The 18,245-nt window shown below is 36.0% G+C and overlaps 1 protein-coding gene across 1 annotated transcript; it reads right to left on the bottom strand.

Annotated features, from left to right (window-relative positions):
* Nucleotides 1-809: 809 nt before the first annotated feature.
* LOC122282769 (G-type lectin S-receptor-like serine/threonine-protein kinase At4g03230) lies at nt 810-5,807 on the bottom strand. The gene is made up of 7 exons (XM_043094783.1): nt 4,385-5,807; nt 3,767-3,934; nt 3,464-3,672; nt 2,146-2,356; nt 1,791-2,028; nt 1,523-1,670; nt 810-1,425 (listed from the first exon to the last, which is right to left on the bottom strand). The coding sequence occupies exons 1-7, from the start codon at nt 5,589-5,591 to the stop codon at nt 1,111-1,113; spliced, it is 2,496 nt and encodes an 831-aa protein (XP_042950717.1). The 5' UTR covers nt 5,592-5,807; the 3' UTR covers nt 810-1,110.
* Between the last annotated feature and the right edge of the window lie 12,438 nt (nt 5,808-18,245).

The raw sequence follows: 18,245 nt of genomic DNA, 5'->3' as shown, positions 1-18,245 counted from the left end.
TTTTGACAGATCAAGGGCAACAATCCTAGCAAAAAACACGACGCGTTTCTAGTGATAACGAGTGGACGGTGATAGAAAACATTTGAATTATGACAAAAATGGAGAGAAAATAAACACAAAAACTAAAAAGAGAGAAAGTGATTAGTCGAGACAGAGAAGAATGGGGCTGGGAGTGAAGGAAAGAAGATTGAGTTCCTCCTCCTATCACGAAGCTGGCAATCACTCGACATCAGCAGACTTGGATTTGGATTTTCCCCCAGAGAGAGGTGTTCAAAGCCTCCACGACACTGTTTCTGGATTACTAAACGATACGGTGAGGGAGATCTGAATGGATTGGTCAAGGGTAGAAACCGTGTCCTGTCCACTTTCCAGTCAGCAATTATTAATTGCTTGTTAAAGGAGATGTTGATTGCTGAGTTGCAACCAGCTTGTTACTCCTCTCCCAGTCTCCTCGAGTTCTCTCCTTCATGCTTTTCAAAAACTTGAGGACAACAAACTCAAATGCGAATCACGTCGTTTTATTTTTATTTTTATTTAGTGGGATGGAGTTAAATATATAAAATAAAATTTACATAATATTCATCAAGTGGACCATATTTGGACCTATAGTTTTTATTGTTGATTTAAGGAATAATAAATTTTTGACATAGGAACGTTATTAATAATGTTGTGCGAGGCAACCCGATTAGGAGTTTGTGGGAGGAGAGAGTACTAGTTAATCTAGTGTAAAATTGACCTATACTTTAATGAACTAGGTACAAAAGTCTCTTTCAATTTATTTGTCGCAGAGTTGGAACGAAAACCAAATATATAAGAACATAGTGTCAATTCCTAGAATTAATGATATACATATGAGTTTTGTTACATATAAACAAATTCATGTATCAATTATTAATATTGATGTATTCATATTTAAAATTTAAATTGGCACTATTTTCAATAGAGTCTACCTTCTAATCAATCACATTGGATGAGTACACGTATTGGTACGCAGAATCATTTCCAACTAAATTTTTCCTATATATTTTCATGGTATCCATCCGAACAATAGGGAATCCGATGATTCAGTCGGATATTTTAGCCCGAGGGTCATAGGTGGAAGTTGCAACGTTACCGACCTTCAGCCACTGAATTCGTTACATCATTTACAGAACACATTTCTATCATGCTATTAACTGGCTTTGCCCTCACCACCATTCTCACGTTCAAGAAAGCAGGTTGTTTGGGATAATCCAGAACTACACTTTCATTGCCAAGCATTGCAACAACGTCGGACATGGTAGGTCTGTCCGCTGCACTTTCTTGGACACAGAGGAGACCTACGTTCACAAATCTCAATACCATATGCTTAGGGGGTATGTTAATATCATTGAGTAGTGAATCCACCAAGTCCCATCCCCTGTTACTCTTCCATAAGTCCCAGGCCTTTCAAATCCGACAAAGCAAAATATCATCATAAATTGGAGGAAACTCAAAAAGTTCTCAAATTTTTGTAACAGAAAGTGCAAAGAGGAATACTCACATAACCAATAAGATGGAAAGAGTTGGTCAGATAAAAACCAGTGTTCTTCCGGCCACTCACAATCTCTAACAACAAGACACCAAAGCTGAAGACATCAGATTTGATTGAAAAGAGGCCATCCAGAGCATATTCAGGAGACATGTAACCGCTGAAAACCATCATCCAAGAGAAAAGATATCGTTAGTTGGATGAGTTATGTGTATATCAGCAAGTATGTATACTATTACATTGTTTTTATGATTCACAAGTTCTGTTGTTTATTACTTACTAAGTGCCAACAATCCTATTCGTATTTGCTTCTGACTCGTTTCCTCCAAAGATTCTTGCCATTCCAAAATCAGATATTTTGGGATTCATGTCCATATCCAACAAGATATTACTAGCCTTGAGATCCCTATGAACAATCTTCAACCTGGAATACTGATGGAGATAAAGAATCCCTTGAGCAACTCCTTCTATGATTCGAACCCGTGTCCCCCAATCCAAGATTCTGCGCTTTTCTGGATCTAATTTGCATGCATACAAGTAAATTATGGTACAAAATCAGTGGACCACATACAGAGGACCATAAAAGTAATACAAAAGTAAATCTCACACATTTCAAAACATGAGAAATTACAGACCGAAAAGGAAGAAATCCAAGCTTTTATTGGGCATATACTCATAAACCAGTATCTTTTCATCTCGCTCAATGCAGCAGCCCAAAAGTTTAACTAGATTCTTGTGTTGGAGCTCGGCTATGAGCATTGCTTCGTTTTTTAGCTCCTCCCAGCCTTGCCCAGATCTTCTTGAAAGCCTTTTCACAGCTACCTCGCCCCCTTTAGACAATACTCCCTGAAGTTGCATGTTTTTCTTGTTAAAAAGACGAGAAAAGAACAGAAGATGAAGAGTACCGTAGGCTACGATCCGTAGCAAGATTTAAAAATGGCAAGGCCAGATTTCAGACATGAAGATTTTGATACTACACGAGAAATTTACGAATGATAGTGAAATAATTTGTGAATAATAATGAAAATAGTTTGAATTAAGATGTTTTATAAAATTTTAAAAAATAAGAGAGAAAGAAAATTAAAATATTATAAAATTAAAATATTATTATAATATAATTTTTTTAATATTATTTATATTTTGAGATTTGAAAAAGTTGAATTATTTTTTATATTTTATTTGAAAGTTTGAAAAAATTATAATGATTAGATAATGATTTGATGTAAAATTCGAAATTAAAAAATATTTATATTTTAATAATATTTAGATGCTAAAATGACATGAGATAAAGATGAAATGAGATGATTTCAAGATTTGTGAAGATGAGGCCTAATTACACTCTCAAACCCAAAATTATAGTACAGCCGATGATTCTCTCGGACTAGCAACATGGCCAAAGTCGACCGTCAACTCTCTTTACCACTTATATTCTTTAAGTTGGAAATATAACTGTTTTCAAATATTTTTAAATTATTTTATTACTATTTATATATATTCCTAAATATTGACATAAATCCAAACAAATCGTAAGAACTGTAGCTTAGAAAAAAAAGTCCTAAGAACTGTCGCACATCCTCACTTATTTACATATCAATGTAGGATTTCAAAAACCCAACAAATACCCCATCCAAGGGCTAAAAACTGGGATGTGCCAGTTTGGGTGGGTCTGTTAACATCGAAAGGTGTTTACTGGAAATTGTTAACCTTGCACCTTGCATGTAACGTCCTCATCCTCAGCATTATGTTTACGGAAAGATAAATATTTTTCACAAAAAGTCTTGTAAAATAAACCTATAAATTTATATAGTTTGATATAATATGTTAAATTGTAAAGTTACTTTTATCGTAAATTAAATCTAAGGTATCACATATCAGTTTGTGGATTAATTAATACTTTTATAAAATCTATATTTGTGACTATAATATTTATCTTAAAAAAAAATTGAACCGTACCTTGTAAACAGGTCCAAAACCACCCTCTCCTAGCTTATATGCAGCTGAGAAATTATCCGTTGCAGCAGCAACACTCGAAAAACTGAATAAAGGCATTTTGACGTCCCTTTTCCTGCCATCTCCATGGCCGCGTGTCATGACTTTTCTAAGATCTGAATGATTAGTCTTTAGGTTCATGCCCAAATCTAATAGGAGCAAATTCTCCTGGCCTGAGGAGATAAAAAACACATTTTTATGCCTTTAATTAAAGTATATATAATTCAATTGCTCAAATATTAAAGTCGAGGATAATTATTTACTTACCCTTCCTGGAGAGCTCCCCTCTCACATAATAAACAACAAGGGCCAATATAAGTGTTGCAAGAGATGCAGACAGTATAACAATTGTCCAAAAGCTATATCCACTTCCAGTGGGCTTTGGATTCTTATCATCTCCTGCAACTGGCCGATTTCCAGTGCTCGGATTTGATTCTGCAAAATGAAATCCGAGAAATAAACAAAGATATATATATATATATATATATATATATATATATGCATCACGTACGAATTGATTATGCCCGGAAATTAGGATAATCAAGATTTTTAAAAGTTACAGTTTTGACTTAATTTAGAGCCTACGGTGGAAGAGAGATAGTGATCACAAGCATTTTGAGTACAAAGAAAGACATGGAAAACTATTTACATGGTGCCAAAGTAACCATGGTTACTAAGAACATTAACTTATAAACTTTTTCATCATGAGTGTAATAATTTATGATCGAGTGATTTAAAAACGATAAATACATGAGCTGAAAAAATAAAAAAGATATGTATCAGATCATTGAAATCATTTCCATCCCTTCTCCTGTATCTCTGATTTTTGTTAATGCAAACTTGCTTTGAAAAGGAGCATATAATAAGTTCTGGTATTTTTCTTACCTGTGGTATTTCCCAAATCCCGAATAGCACGTTTCAGATTGAAATCCTTTCCATTGCCTTCATTCAAAGAGAGTTGTTTCAGATTAGACAGATCACTAACCCATACTGTGCAATTACAGAGACGTGACAGACGTTTATTATTACAATCATATGCATAAGCAACACAAGAACAGTTTTTCAAGCAAGTTGACTCGCACTCAGATTCGTTAATATTCAACTGCGGAAGACCATTATCGGGCCATTCAACATTATACATGTGAATAAAGTCGACTTTCTGATGATCATGATTGTTAACGCTGCAGTTCAAATCAGTTTCCCTCTCGCATCTACTGCCCCAATTTCCTTGATCCCGAGCATCAATTCGACGGGGTTTGAAACCTGTTAAACAGCTACACGATTCATCAACAGTCTCGTTGCATACGCTGAAAGCACCGCAGAAACCACGGACCCCACACCTGGATGAGTTTAACGGAACCCAAATTTGGCCATCTTCTGACCATGACTGCAGTTTAAGCTGCCCGGATACATCTAACACCATTCTTGAAATATCGGAAGTGTGGTTACTAGGCCACATGATAGACTTAGTCAACAATGAATCGTTCCAGTAATTTATTTTATAACCGTCCTCCAATCGGAGGAAATCCATCGTCAGGCTGTAAGGGCCACCAGCAGGGTCTTCTGTACTTTTCCATGATGTTAAGTGAAATAGATTCGGATTCTCTGCTGAAAGAATTCCGGGTAAAATTGTGTCAGTGGGAAAATCAAAACTTTGCCACAAAACCTCCGTGTCATTGTTTGCCAGAATTATAAGATTGCCAATATCTAATAGCTTGGCAGAGGATGCGTTGCTAGTTGAAGTATCAGCCACACTGTACCGCATGTGTTGATCGGATAATTCAAGTGTTCCATCCTGATTGAAGGTAAGAACAGGACTCTCATTTGGGAATGGGTACTCTCTGTTTGCCACCCAAACTACGTTGTGCTTATCATCAGGAACTTCCTTGTAACAGATTCCCACATAATACTTTGTGGAATTTCCCGGAGAGAAGAAACAAAGTTCGAACGTTCCATTATCAGATACAATGGTCTTCGAGGCATTAACCGATTGGCCTGGATGGATTATATTTGAGATACCATGAGTGGACTGAAAACCAAGGTAGGGTAACAGCAGCAGGCAAGCAATAAGAAGGTAAATTCTACCACTCATACTTGTATCAGGCAGCTAGCTACGCAGCAGAGATTGCGCCATGCAAAAGTACGGTGTTTTGTTTATCAACGAAGGAGACTTGGGGGTCAACTAGACCATGCCGTGCAGAAGTAGTGTTTTTTGATCAAGGAAGGAGACTTGGGGGGTCAACTAGCCACGCCATTGTTTGTGGGGTCACTGACCTCTGTATTTTTCAATTGGCCTCGCGTGGTTTGCAATAGTCGCCTCGCAAATTTATCGGGGGAAGAGCTCGGTTGTCTATTATAGACAACTACGGGTCTTACGACTCAGTCATACTATGTAAGCGTGTTTTGGCCATGTTGAAAAAAGCTACCCAAGTGTGAATGTAAAAATTAAAAGATTATGCACATGCATCGTCCAAAATCTCATACTTGCACCGTCTTATATGTTGCAAGATCAACTATAATTATTGCAGCTCATCAATTAATCATCAATTTCAGCTGATATATAGTAAGATGTTAGTAGAACTTTTCCTATAAATATGAAAGTTCTGATATGTGAATCAATTGGACAATAGCAGAGAGAATAGACATGAGAAAACTTTGAATATTTGTAATCTCATACAAATATATTAAATTTTGGTTCTAGTAGACGTAGACAAATTGCTGAACCACTTAAATATCGTCTTGTGTGATTTTTGGACAGGTTTGATGCGCAACAATTGGTATCAGAACTTTAGTTTGCGCTGTCCAAAAATTAAGTTGATCGAAATCAACTTTTGACAACTCCAGGGTGTTCATCGCGTCAAGACGAATCTATTGTCTCAAAAAGAATTGAAAACGGGGGTCAGAGGAGCACACACGCGCCCTGAGAAGACAGACCGTGAACTCACGCGCCCACACTCAACTGGAGGTTGAAGACGCGTGAAGGACACGCGCCCTAAGAGCTCTCTGAGCGTGTACGCCACACGCCACAGACATTAAAGACGCATGAAGGACACCCGCCCTTGGAGCTCTCTGCGCATGTACGCCACGCGCCCCAGACGCCCTTTTGCAGTTCGTGTATCACACACGCTAGACAATCAACACCGTCCGTTTTTCATATCCTTTTTGGGCTTGATTTAAGCCATTTTGAGTCTGATTTCAACGATCAAATAGTGCTTTCCAACTATTTGGATTATTTTAGACTCATCCATATGGTTACAATTTTGAAATTTATTGTCTAATTTTTTTTTAAATTCATATGGAAATTTTTGGAAGGGATAGGAGTTCTGGAAATGTCATTAGCTCTAGGCGTTGGTCCACAGTTTCAAATGCTAAGTTCGAAGTTCAGAATTTTGATAGAACAAACAACTTCAGCATGTGGCAGTGCAAAATTATGGACGTTTTGATCCAACAAGAGTTGGATATTGCGTCAGAAGAAAAATCAAATGATATGACCGAAAATGATTGAAGGAATCTTAATATCCGAGCTTATAGTACAATCCGGTTATACCTTACCAAAGATCAGAAGTACTTTGTCATGAGAGAGACAAATGCAAGTAAACTTTGGTAAAAATTGAAAGATAAGTTCATAAAAAAGAGCATTAAGAGCCGTTTGCACTTGAAGAAAAAGCTCTTCAAATTTCAGTTTCGTGAAGGTATTTTTATGTCTGAACATCTCAATAGTAATAATCAAATTCTTGTTGATTTATTAAACTTGGATGTTGAAATCTAAGATGAAGATAAGGCTTTACTATTATTGAATTCATTGCCTGATACATATGAGTACTTAATTATTACATTACTATATGGGAAGGAAAAAATCAGTTTTGACGTTGTATCTACTTCTTTAATTAGCAATGAGTATCATAGAAAAGATAAGCAGGTATAGCTAGATACATCAAGTAAAGTATTAACAGCAAGGGAGAGACCACAGTCGAGGTATCTAGGAAAGAAGAAAGGTTTTCAATCGAAAACTCAGACCACATCACATGGTTCATCAATAGGGAGAAAACTCGCCAAAGATGAGTATTCCTTTTGTCACAACAAAGGACACTAGAAGAATGATTGTTCCAAGCTGAAGGGACAACAGAAGAATTAACCCACCACAACCAATGTCATAAACATATATGAAAATTCAGACTTTGCCTTGACAAGTTCATTATCCATTTGTCATTCCAATAAATGGATTATGGATTCCTGATGTACTTATTACATGTGTCCTAATTGGGACTGATTTACTGACTTCCCAAAGAGTGATAGTGGAGCAGTACTTATGGGCAACGACAGTGCCTGTAAGATTCAGGGAATAAGAAGCATTTGATTGAAGCTACACGATGGTAGTGTCAAAACTCTAACAGAAGTTCGGTATGTTCCAGACTTGCGAAAGAATCTCATTTCACTTTGATCTTTGGATTCAAAGGGATTCAAAATCACTCTTGAAAACAAAACTATCAAAGTAGTAATGGGAATATATGTGGCTATGAAGGGTTTAAGGTGAGGAAACTTGTACTTCTTATAAGGAAATATTGTTGATGGTAGAGCTTTCACATGCTGTGAGAAACTAGATAAGATTGATGCTGACACCATTATTCTTTGGTATATGCGTATGGGACACGCTAGAGAAAAAGTTTTGTAAATACTAGTGAAGCAAGGCTTACTTAAAGGTTCCAAGACTGGTAAATTGTCTTTCTGTGAGCATTGTGTATTGGGGAAATAGAGGCGGATCAAGTTCAGAACCGCTATATACAATACATAGGGGATACTTGACTATGTACATTCTGATATTTGGGGACCTACCAAAAATGTATCTTTGGGAGGTAAGCATTAGTTTGTAACTTTTGTAAATGATTATTCTAGTCCTATGTGGGTGTATAAGATGAAGAATAAAAATGAAGTGCTGAACATCTTCCTTGTTTGGAAAAAAAAATGATTGAGACTCAAACCGGTAGAAAAATCAAGCGGCTTAGATCTGATAATGGAGGTGAGTACACTTCAGACCCCTTCATGGAAGTATGCCGGAGAGAGGAAATTGTCTGATACTTCACAGTATGAAGAACATCACAGCAAAACGGTGTGGCAGAATGGATGAATTGTACTTTGCTAGAGAAAGTGCGATGTATGTTACTGGATGCTGGATTCAATAAAAAATTTTGGGTTAAAGCTGTGACGTATGCTTGCCACCTCATCAACCGACTACTCGCAGCTGTAAATGACAGAAAGACACCCATTGAAATATGGAGAAGTATACATGCTAATGATTATGACTCTTTACATGTTTTTGGATGTCCTACTTACTATCATGTTAAAGAAAGTAAGTTTGATCCTAGAGCCAAGAAAGTAAAATTCTTAGACTTTAGTACTAGTGTAAAAGGGTATAGACTATGGTGTATAGAGTCTAAAAAGGTAATCATCACTAAAGATGTTATATTCAACGAATCCAAGATGTTTAAATCATATAATCATAAAGATTGCAATGAAGGCAGCCATGACAGCGAAACACCCGGTGATTCGCAGAATGTGAAGTTTACTACTTTAAAGGATTCAGGAGAGCATGGATAAGATAAGGTTGATAGTCTAGTCACAGTACCTCCACGTCAACCTGAATCAATAGCAATCAACAGACTGAGACGAGAGAAATGTGTACCGACATGTTATGCAAACTTCGTGACATATGCACTACCAGCTGAAGGGGGTGAGATCCCAACCATTTACAGAGAAGTTATACAGTCCAGTGAACAAATTGAATGGACAAATCCGATGAATAAAGAGATGCAGTCTCTTCACTAGAACTAGACTTAGGAACTTGTGCCGCTTCCACAAGGAAAGAAGTCAATTAGCTGTAAGTAGGTTTTCAATCAGAAAGATGAGCAAACTGCTAAAAATAGAGTACGATACAAAACTAGATTGTTAGCCTATGGCTACGCTCAGACAGAGGGAATTGACTAGAATGAAGTATTCTCTCATGTTGTAAAGCATTCATCCATTCAGATATCGCTAGCTTTGGTTGCACAAAATGATCTTGAGTTAACACAGTTTGATGTGAAGACAGCTTTCTTACATGGTAATCTGGAGGAGGGGATCTATCTGTCTCAACTAGAAGGTTTTAAAGAAGCTGGAAAAGAAAAATGGGTCTGCAGTCTGAAAAAGTCACTCTATGGCTTGAAGCAGTTACCTCGGTAATGGTACAAGCGTTTCGACCGCTTTATGATGGACCTAAAATATACTCGTTGCCAATTCGATCACTGTGTATATTTTAGAAAACTTGCAAATGGATCTTTCATTTTTTTACTTTTATATGTAGATGATATGTTAATTGCATGTAAAAACAATGGGTAGATAAATCGTTTAAAAACTTAATTGAGTCATGAGTTTGAAATGAAATATTTAGGAGAAGTACAAAGAATATTGGGGATGAAGATCAGCAAAGATAGGGTGAAATGTACAGTTCACCTTACTCAGAAGCAATATCTGAAGAGAATGTTGCAATGCTTCAACATGTACTTGAAGACGAAGCTGATTAGTACTCCAATGGCCCCATATTTCAAGTTCAGTGCATTGCAGTCTCCTAAAAATGATGAAGAGCAGGACTACATGAGTAGTGTCTCATATGCAAGTATTGTTGGAAGCCTAATGCATGCCATGGTGTGTACACGACCTGATATCTCCCAGGTTGTTAACTTAATTAGTCATTATGTGCATAATCCTGAAAAGGCCCATTGGCATGCGGCTAAATTGATTCTACGGTATATTTTAGGGACCGTAGATATTGGTTTGAAGTTTGAGAAGAGTGAAGATAGTCTATTAACTAGATATGTTGACTCAGACTATGTAGGTGATTTTGACAAACGCCGATCGACAACTGAATATGTGTTCACTATGGTTGGAGGACCAGTTAGTTGGCGATCAAATTTGCAGTCTACAATTATATCGTCCACAGAGATTGAATACATGGTTATAATAGAAGCCGTGAAAGAAGCCATTTTGGTTACAGGGACTGATAACAGACTTGGGCTTTAAGCAGCAAGAGGTTCCATTTACTATGACAGTTAAAGTACAATTCATTTGACCAAAAATCAAGTATATTACTATCGAACAAAACACATAAATGTTCGATTTCACTTTATACGTGAAATATTAGAAGAAGAGGACATCATACTTTAGAAGATTGACACTGAAAATAATCTAGCATATATGTTGATAAAAGTCATCACAGGGATCAAGTTTCAATACTGTTTGGACTTGATCAATATTGTACACTGTTGATTAGAACCTTAGAGCGCATTTGATAGCGGAAGTCTCTCATGTCAAAGAAGGTGGTGCATTCATTTGAAAAATGAATTAGTTTGTAAGTAGCCTAGTATGGCACACTTGGGTAGAGGGGATGATTGTTGGAAAAAGCCACCTAAGTGTAAATGCAGAAATTAAAAGGCTGCTATACACATGCACCGTCCAAAATCTAATATGTTGCAAGATCAATTATAACTGCTGCAGCTCACCAATTAGCCATCAATTTTGGCTGATATTCAATAAGATGTTAGTGGAACTTCTCCTATAATAGGAGAGCTCTAATATGTGAATCAGGACAATAGCAGAGAGAGTAGATGTGAGAAAACTTTAAGTGTTTGTAATCTCATACAAACATATTAAATTTTGGCTCCAGTGGACATAAGCAAATTGTTGAACCACTTAAATATCATCTTGTATAATTCTTGGACAGGTTTGAGGTGCAACACCCTCTATTTCATTTTCTATTGTGGTATATACATTTTTATGAACTTCCCTGCAGTCAATTTTTGTTCTTCTTCATTACATATATGCATGGTATAAGGTTTTTTGGCTGTAATATGACTCTTGTATGCTCCTGAAAGAGATTTCTCTTGCTGCTTGCTGCCCTTCTGGATTTGTCTTGAGTATTCCATAGAACAGATCCATCTGAAAATGTAGCTCTATTGATTTTCGACCTTTTGCTAACAAGTAGAGTATAGCTTGAAATTGGTTCTGTATTCTGTTTCTCAATTAGTATGCTATACAGACTGTAACATCGCACACTTCACGCCCCCTCCATTTTTGGGCTTAACGCTTAGGAGGAGAAATATAATGGAATCACTTCCATTTCATTCCCATGCTTCAAAATGGACCTAACATGCAATCTGAGGCAATAGTTTTTCACATCAGTGATGTGTTTGATGTCTCAATAAGTAAGCTTGGAAATAAATTTTTTCTTGTCTAATGAGTGAATCGTTCCAGGGTTCTTCCTGAAAGGAGTTCTACTAATTATTAATAATGGGAACAAGGACTTGAATTGCCCTTGATAATTATCTTCTGAAGGGTATATGCTACGAACTTTAATGTGGAAAAATACAATAAAATTCAAGTCTCAATTCTCTCAACCAACACAACTTAAGAAAGCCGGTTTGTCTTCAAGTCTTTTAGAAGATCCATCACAACTTATCAGTGTCATGCCCGCACCACTGCAATTGCAAACACCACCCAGAAAGGCAAATGAATGACAGGACCTAGAGACATTTAAAAAAAAAAAAAAAAAAGAGTCATTTGACAAGTTAAAATCATCATTCTTCAGCAGTCGAACTGTTTGGAATAGCCCGCAAAAACATAGCTCTTTCAGAAGTTAGAATCATCATTCTTCAGTAGTCGAATGCCTTTAGATCATGATTCTGGATATATGGTCTGTCTAAAGTTGAGCATTTCAGATTTTCTATTTTCTAGCTCGTTTCTTACATATAATTCTCTTTAAACCACAAGGCTCCATAATGCACAAGGAAATAGTTTGTATGTTAGATCTAGATATCTGCTGAATCGATAATGATCAACCCAATACACAAATGAATAGTTGGAAAATAAAATTCAAGAAAATTAAAATTAAAATAAAGAAATAAAACCAAAAAAAGACAAACTGTTGGGCGTGGCTTTTTTCCCCTTAATTAATTAGTTTGAAGATCGTAATGAATTAGGCCACCTCCACCATACACGTCCACCTCCAGCACAAATCACAGGGCTCCATTTGATAAGCCATACTTGACTACCATCAACAAATATAACTCTCTCTCTTTTTTCCAAATTTTTTATTTTTATTTTTTTTATAGTATTTTTGCCTCTCATGACCCTAATGCACAATATCAGAGAAATTATTAAAAATATCAGTTTATCGTCATGTGCACATCACCATCAATTTTGTTCTAAACAAAGACAGATTACATTTGGAGCTCTCTTTTTGCCTTTTCTTTTTTCCTTTTTTTTTTTTTTTGTATTTTTATGTAAAGTAATAATAAATAAATAAATCCCTGCCATGTTTATGACGTGCTTGTCTAATTTCTTTTCTTGGATAGTCAGAATTAATGGACAAAATTGCAACCAAGTGTATCTAAACTGGCCATATGTTTTGGTGAACTAGGCTGCCCTATTATTTTTGTAAATACAATATTTTGAATAAGACTAAGTGACTAAATTGATAGAATTTATCCTATTATTATGTTTGTAATTTTAAATGAACGTAAATTATTTATTGACTTTATCTATAACAATATTAAGTTTATCGAAAAGTTATAGAATTTGTTTTAGATAAATCATTTATGTGAAAATCGAGTTTATAGAAATTTGCACGTATCTAGAACAGAAGCTGAATTGGAGTCAATTTTAGCAAAGAGAAATTATCGTGAAATGTCAGCATTTTGTCAAGAAATATCTTTGCAACAGATTCAATCCCTCAGCAGAATCCTACTACAACTGAAATTTCTTCCAAATTTTATATTTAAAGAGATTTGGTTTAATAACTCTTTAGAGAGTTTTTGTCTGGAATTATTGGTAGTATATTCCGTGAGCTTGAGTGAGAAAATTCACTTGAGAAATTTATTCTTGTTTTTCATCCCTCCTCTAGTGAGATAGTGCTCTATGTTGGAGAATTGATCGATTGAGTTTTAGCCACTGGAGTTCTAGAAGAAAATCTAATATTTAAATATCGCCAGAGGTTCTGACTGCCATCGAAGTAGAGACACGTTTGTCGAGTCAAGTAAAAGAGTCAATTAGTAAAAGTTTTATAATTGAGAACTTACTTATAAAATGATTTTCAAATAATAAAATTAACTTTTTTGAATTTAGTTGTCCATAAGGTTTTACTTTTAAAGAGTTCTTTAAAATATTTTTTTTTGTAACTAATTGTTGTGTTATGTAAAGTTATTTATTTACTTTATGTATTTCATCGATTAAATAATTACAAAACTGAGATGTAATCAATTTATTCAAGTAAATTGATAGATAATTTTGTAAATTCAGAGTAATACATTAAGAATTTCAATTTTGTACACTAGCAATATCACATATTGCTAGCCGTCTTCCATAAGGTAAATTTATGTGGCGAAAGCTCCATATTTTTGACCAAAAAGATGAGGAAATAAATTCATTTACCTTTCCCTACTCATGTCCCACAATAGAAGGAATGCTTGCCATTGGAACAGTTTGAACCATAATTAGTTGTAGGGTAGGAAATGGACCTATAGTCAATAGGCCCGAGAAGTCACTGTCTTGGAAACTTAATATTGAATTGTATCCACAAGGTCGAAAGAATTATGTCCAGCTCATGTTGTTGATTAGTTGTAGGGGTGGAAATGGACCAATAAAAGGAATGTGCCCGTTAATATCATGTTTTACACCCCTTTCGACCGAGTTCTCAACAGTTCAAATATTCAATCTTAGGCCTGCATGTACAAAAAAAACATTGAGAGAATGTGACCCTTGTAATGGTTGGGGGAGCCTTTGATGTTGTAACACCTTAGGTGAGTTTGTAAGAGAGTATATAGAGTTCATAGAGTCAAGAATGTTGTGATGATCCGTTTTTACATGCATTTTCATTGAATGGTTATTTTTAATTTTATTAATATATTAGTTTAGTTATTTTAAATTATTATATTTTAATTAGTTTTAATTTATTTGATATTGTGTTTAATTTATTTAGTCGTTTTACAGTTTTTAAAATCGTTTTCGACAAATTTATTTTTAGTTTCGGGAGTGAGGATTGGACCTTATTTCTTTTCTTTTCTCTTTTTCTTTTTCCCTTTTTCCTTTTCTTTTTCTTCTTTTCTTTCTTTTTCTTCTTCTTTTCTTCCTGTTTTCTCTCTCCCCACGAGCTACCCTCTTCTCCCTCTCTTTTCCGTCGCCGCCCCTTTAACTGCCCGATTCTCCACCGTCCGGCCGCCGTGTAGTGCACCCCCACCATTCTCTTCCCCTTCCACTAGAGATCATCCATACCAATTTTCAGAGCCATCGGACTAGTCGTTAGCCGCCACGCATGGCTAGAAGTTACGACACCAGTTCTATTTTTCTCCCCTGTTGCCGATGGCGTGGCCTACACCACCCATCCAGTTTTCTTCCCCTTCCACCGGTGAACATCTCCACCAAGTTTCACCTCCATCCGAGCCACCGTTAGCCACCACGAGCTCCTCCAAGTCACACGGTTTTTCACCGATTCCGGCACTGTCGCACTACCTCCGGCTACTATCTCTTCACAGCTTCTTCCCCTACCTCTTGCCGACCTAACCCACCCATTTTCAGCCTCGATCCATTACCGGAGCAGCTCCCACGAGCTCAACTTCGTTCAGCCCCTTTAAGCTCCTCCACCGCTATTTCCACCGCCACCCACAGCCAAAACTCGTTTCCCTTAACTTCATAAATATCTCAAAACCATTCCCTATCAATTTCGTGCCTTGGTTTGTCCCCGTTCGAAAGTGGGTAATTTATTACCTACGGCCACAGTGTAAATTATACTGTTACGTTGCTTTTCCTCCGTCGTTTGCAACACCGCGAGCCTTCAAAAAATACTCTATAGCACTGTAAGTATTTTCCAAACTCTACTTTTAGATTTAAATATATTTTACTCTTACAATAAATATATTTACTGTTAGTTGGTTGATTCCGGACTGAGTCCGAGGAGTTCGGGGGTCAGATAGATTGAGGACAGAGTGCTTGGTTTTGGTTGTTTGTGATTGATTTGTTATTTTTTCCATGAGGCGTGCGTTACATATTGCATACACGTGTATTTTATTTAAATTGAAAAAATCCTGTTTTATTGGAGTAAATGGATTTTCGGGTGCGTGTGTCTCACGAGCCCAAGCCGGGATGAGTTATTATCTCGGTGGAATTCCTCTGGTCATTCAAGAGCGTAATATACTGAGTGACGTCCCCTAAGTTATCGTTGGCTGACGACGAGAGTGGGCGGGATGGTAACGCTCTATGCACCGACTCTATGGCCCTTCGCTGGCGAGAGCTAGAGGATGCTTAGCTACGAACCTGCGGGACACGGAACTGGGCATCGCTCGTTTAGGTGTTGTCATAGGCGTGGTCATTACCCGCGGTGTGGCACATGAGGCAGGGTGTGCGGATGACCCCTAGGGGATGTCATGGTGCATACGAGTTAATTGGTTAATGGATTGAGTTGGATATGGGTCAAATGTGACTTTTGGCATGATATTTGAAAATGTTATGTTTTTGGGCCAAATGGAATTTTTGGCATGCGTGGAAAATTATAGTTTTATGGGACATGTGTATTACATTCTTTCATGCATGTTGTTTGAGTTAATATATTTTTATCTGGTGGTATTTGGATTTTACTTACTTGTGGCACCATTAGTACCATAGATTTTGGTGCAGAGATCGAAGGGGAGGAGGAGGCTGAGCCCGAGGATGCGGCTCCGCCACATTTCTGAGTTGAAGTTAATATCTTGTTGTTGTTTTGAATAATATTTATGTTTTGTAATATTTTAATATGTAAGTTTTGAACAGTTTTTTATTAAACAATGAAAATTTTGGTACTTAGTTTATGACTTTACTATCCGCTGCGTGTATCTTCTTGCACATTTTCTGTTTATACACACACTTGACACTCGTCGATAGGGTGGTGACCCGTGATGTCGTCATCCGGACATCTCGATTTTCTCGTGTCCGTGCGTGGGGATTTGGGAGTGTCACAAATGTAATCTCCTTTCGATACTTGGGGTTCCCTTTTATACCTGACCTCGAGGGTCAAGCAATCATGCCATGTGGCTGGAGGGAGGGATGTCCTCCCAAAATTCCTTCCACGATATCCATTTAATGTGACGTGACTGTCTGAGAAAGGCATTTAATGTGGCGTGATCCTCTAGTGGGTGCATTTAATACAATGTGATACTCCGCTTTGTCTTAATGTTTAGTCACATCAAGATAGCGTGTTTCCCTTTTTTTTTCGCTGGGGAAGATTTTCCACTTACCCTAGGTAGTGGATTGACCTCTGCCTTGAGGCCTAACATTAAGTTATTCAAGTCGATAGCCCTTTAATCAGGTCAGTGGATGGTTTGGCCGGTACAGGCTCCTAAGTATTGAGCCCAGCCTCTAGGCCTTTACGGCCTAGGGAAAAATCCCTTAACATCACATTTACATCCAAACACATCTTACTATAAGACTTACAAACTTTTTAAAAACCTATTCAAAAATCTTAACCCATATCATCTCAACAATATTGACAAAAATTTCAAAAGTATCATTTTATCTCAACATCCAAACATGTCCTAACTTAGTTCGTGAGAATTGATAATTTAGTTTCAACGGAAATGTATGCGTAGCAGACTTTTAGACGGTAAACACAAGTTAGAAATAATTACAATACCTTGTTATAGTCTCGCTTGGAACACGATGAGCCCATAAGTGGGAAGAAAATATTATACTTAAAAGATGAGAAATTGTTTTAGTCATAAAGAAATTCTATAAAAATAAATTTACAAATTAAAATAATTTAATATAAAATATTATATTTTAAAATAAATCTAACATATCTTAAAAGGTCAATACTTTTATAAAAAATTTATACCTATAATACTTCTTTTTATGAGATTTGAGAAATTATATTTATAAGAGAAATTCTAGGTCGACCAATGGTTTACCAAAACATTTGCATCGATGGGTGTTTTTTTTTTTTTTTATAATATCTTTTTGGTAAACTGTTCAGATAGGTATTAAATTATTTTTTATTTTTGTTTTATTTAACTGTTTAGAAATATTTTTCTTAAAATTTAGGAATTAAAAAAAAAAAAAAAAAAGGATTTTGGAGGTAATCGATAGTTCTTCCATATTTATAATCCTGAAGTTTGTACTCTCCGCTTATTCCATTTCATGCGTATAACATAAATAGGAATCTAACGCGCTTGACCCAGTCAATAAAGACCTTTTTTTATTTTTATATTTTTATTTTTAGTTTTTTAAGCAACATTTATGAAATGGACTAACAAGTCTAGATGTGGACAAGTCTAGATGCGGAAGGCAAACAAAACAAAAAAGTCTTTAATTAAATCGTAATTACGTAAATTACACGGCGAGGACACTTCTTCGCAGCACTTTAGCTCCTTCCTTTTAACTTTTATAATTATTATTTTTAGTCAAGTCTTTTTCTTTTAGAACATGACGACCTCAAACTTTATATATATAAATGAAAAATCTACATCTTGATAATGATATTATTCAACAACCTTCAAATTTAAAATAATTATGATCTAAAGAAGATAAAAATTCTACATTTGATATATTGGGAATAAAAATGTGGTACATAGTTACGCATAAATTAAGAAAAATTATATTCAATAATGTTACACTATACACTATTTTTTTGACATTTTTTTATTTTTATCTTCAACAGATATGTGATGTAAGATTATTTATTTAGTGTTCAGTC

The sequence above is a fragment of the Carya illinoinensis genome, chromosome 11, assembly GCF_018687715.1.
Source record: "Carya illinoinensis cultivar Pawnee chromosome 11, C.illinoinensisPawnee_v1, whole genome shotgun sequence".
NCBI classification, from domain to species: domain Eukaryota; kingdom Viridiplantae; phylum Streptophyta; class Magnoliopsida; order Fagales; family Juglandaceae; genus Carya; species Carya illinoinensis.
This window is presented reverse-complemented; position numbering and strand designations above follow the sequence as displayed.

Bases quoted from the DNA above. Each gene is read 5' to 3' on its own strand.
- LOC122282769 (XM_043094783.1), bottom strand. From the start codon at position 5,591: ATGAGTGGTAGAATTTACCTTCTTATTGCTTGCCTGCTGCTGTTACCC. The intron at 3,935-4,384 runs GTAAGAAAAATA...TTCATTTTGCAG, and splicing joins GGATTTGGGAAATACCACAG to AATCAAATCCGAGCACTGGA. The intron at 1,426-1,522 runs GTGAGTATTCCT...CGGATTTGAAAG, and splicing joins CTTTCCATCTTATTGGTTAT to GCCTGGGACTTATGGAAGAG.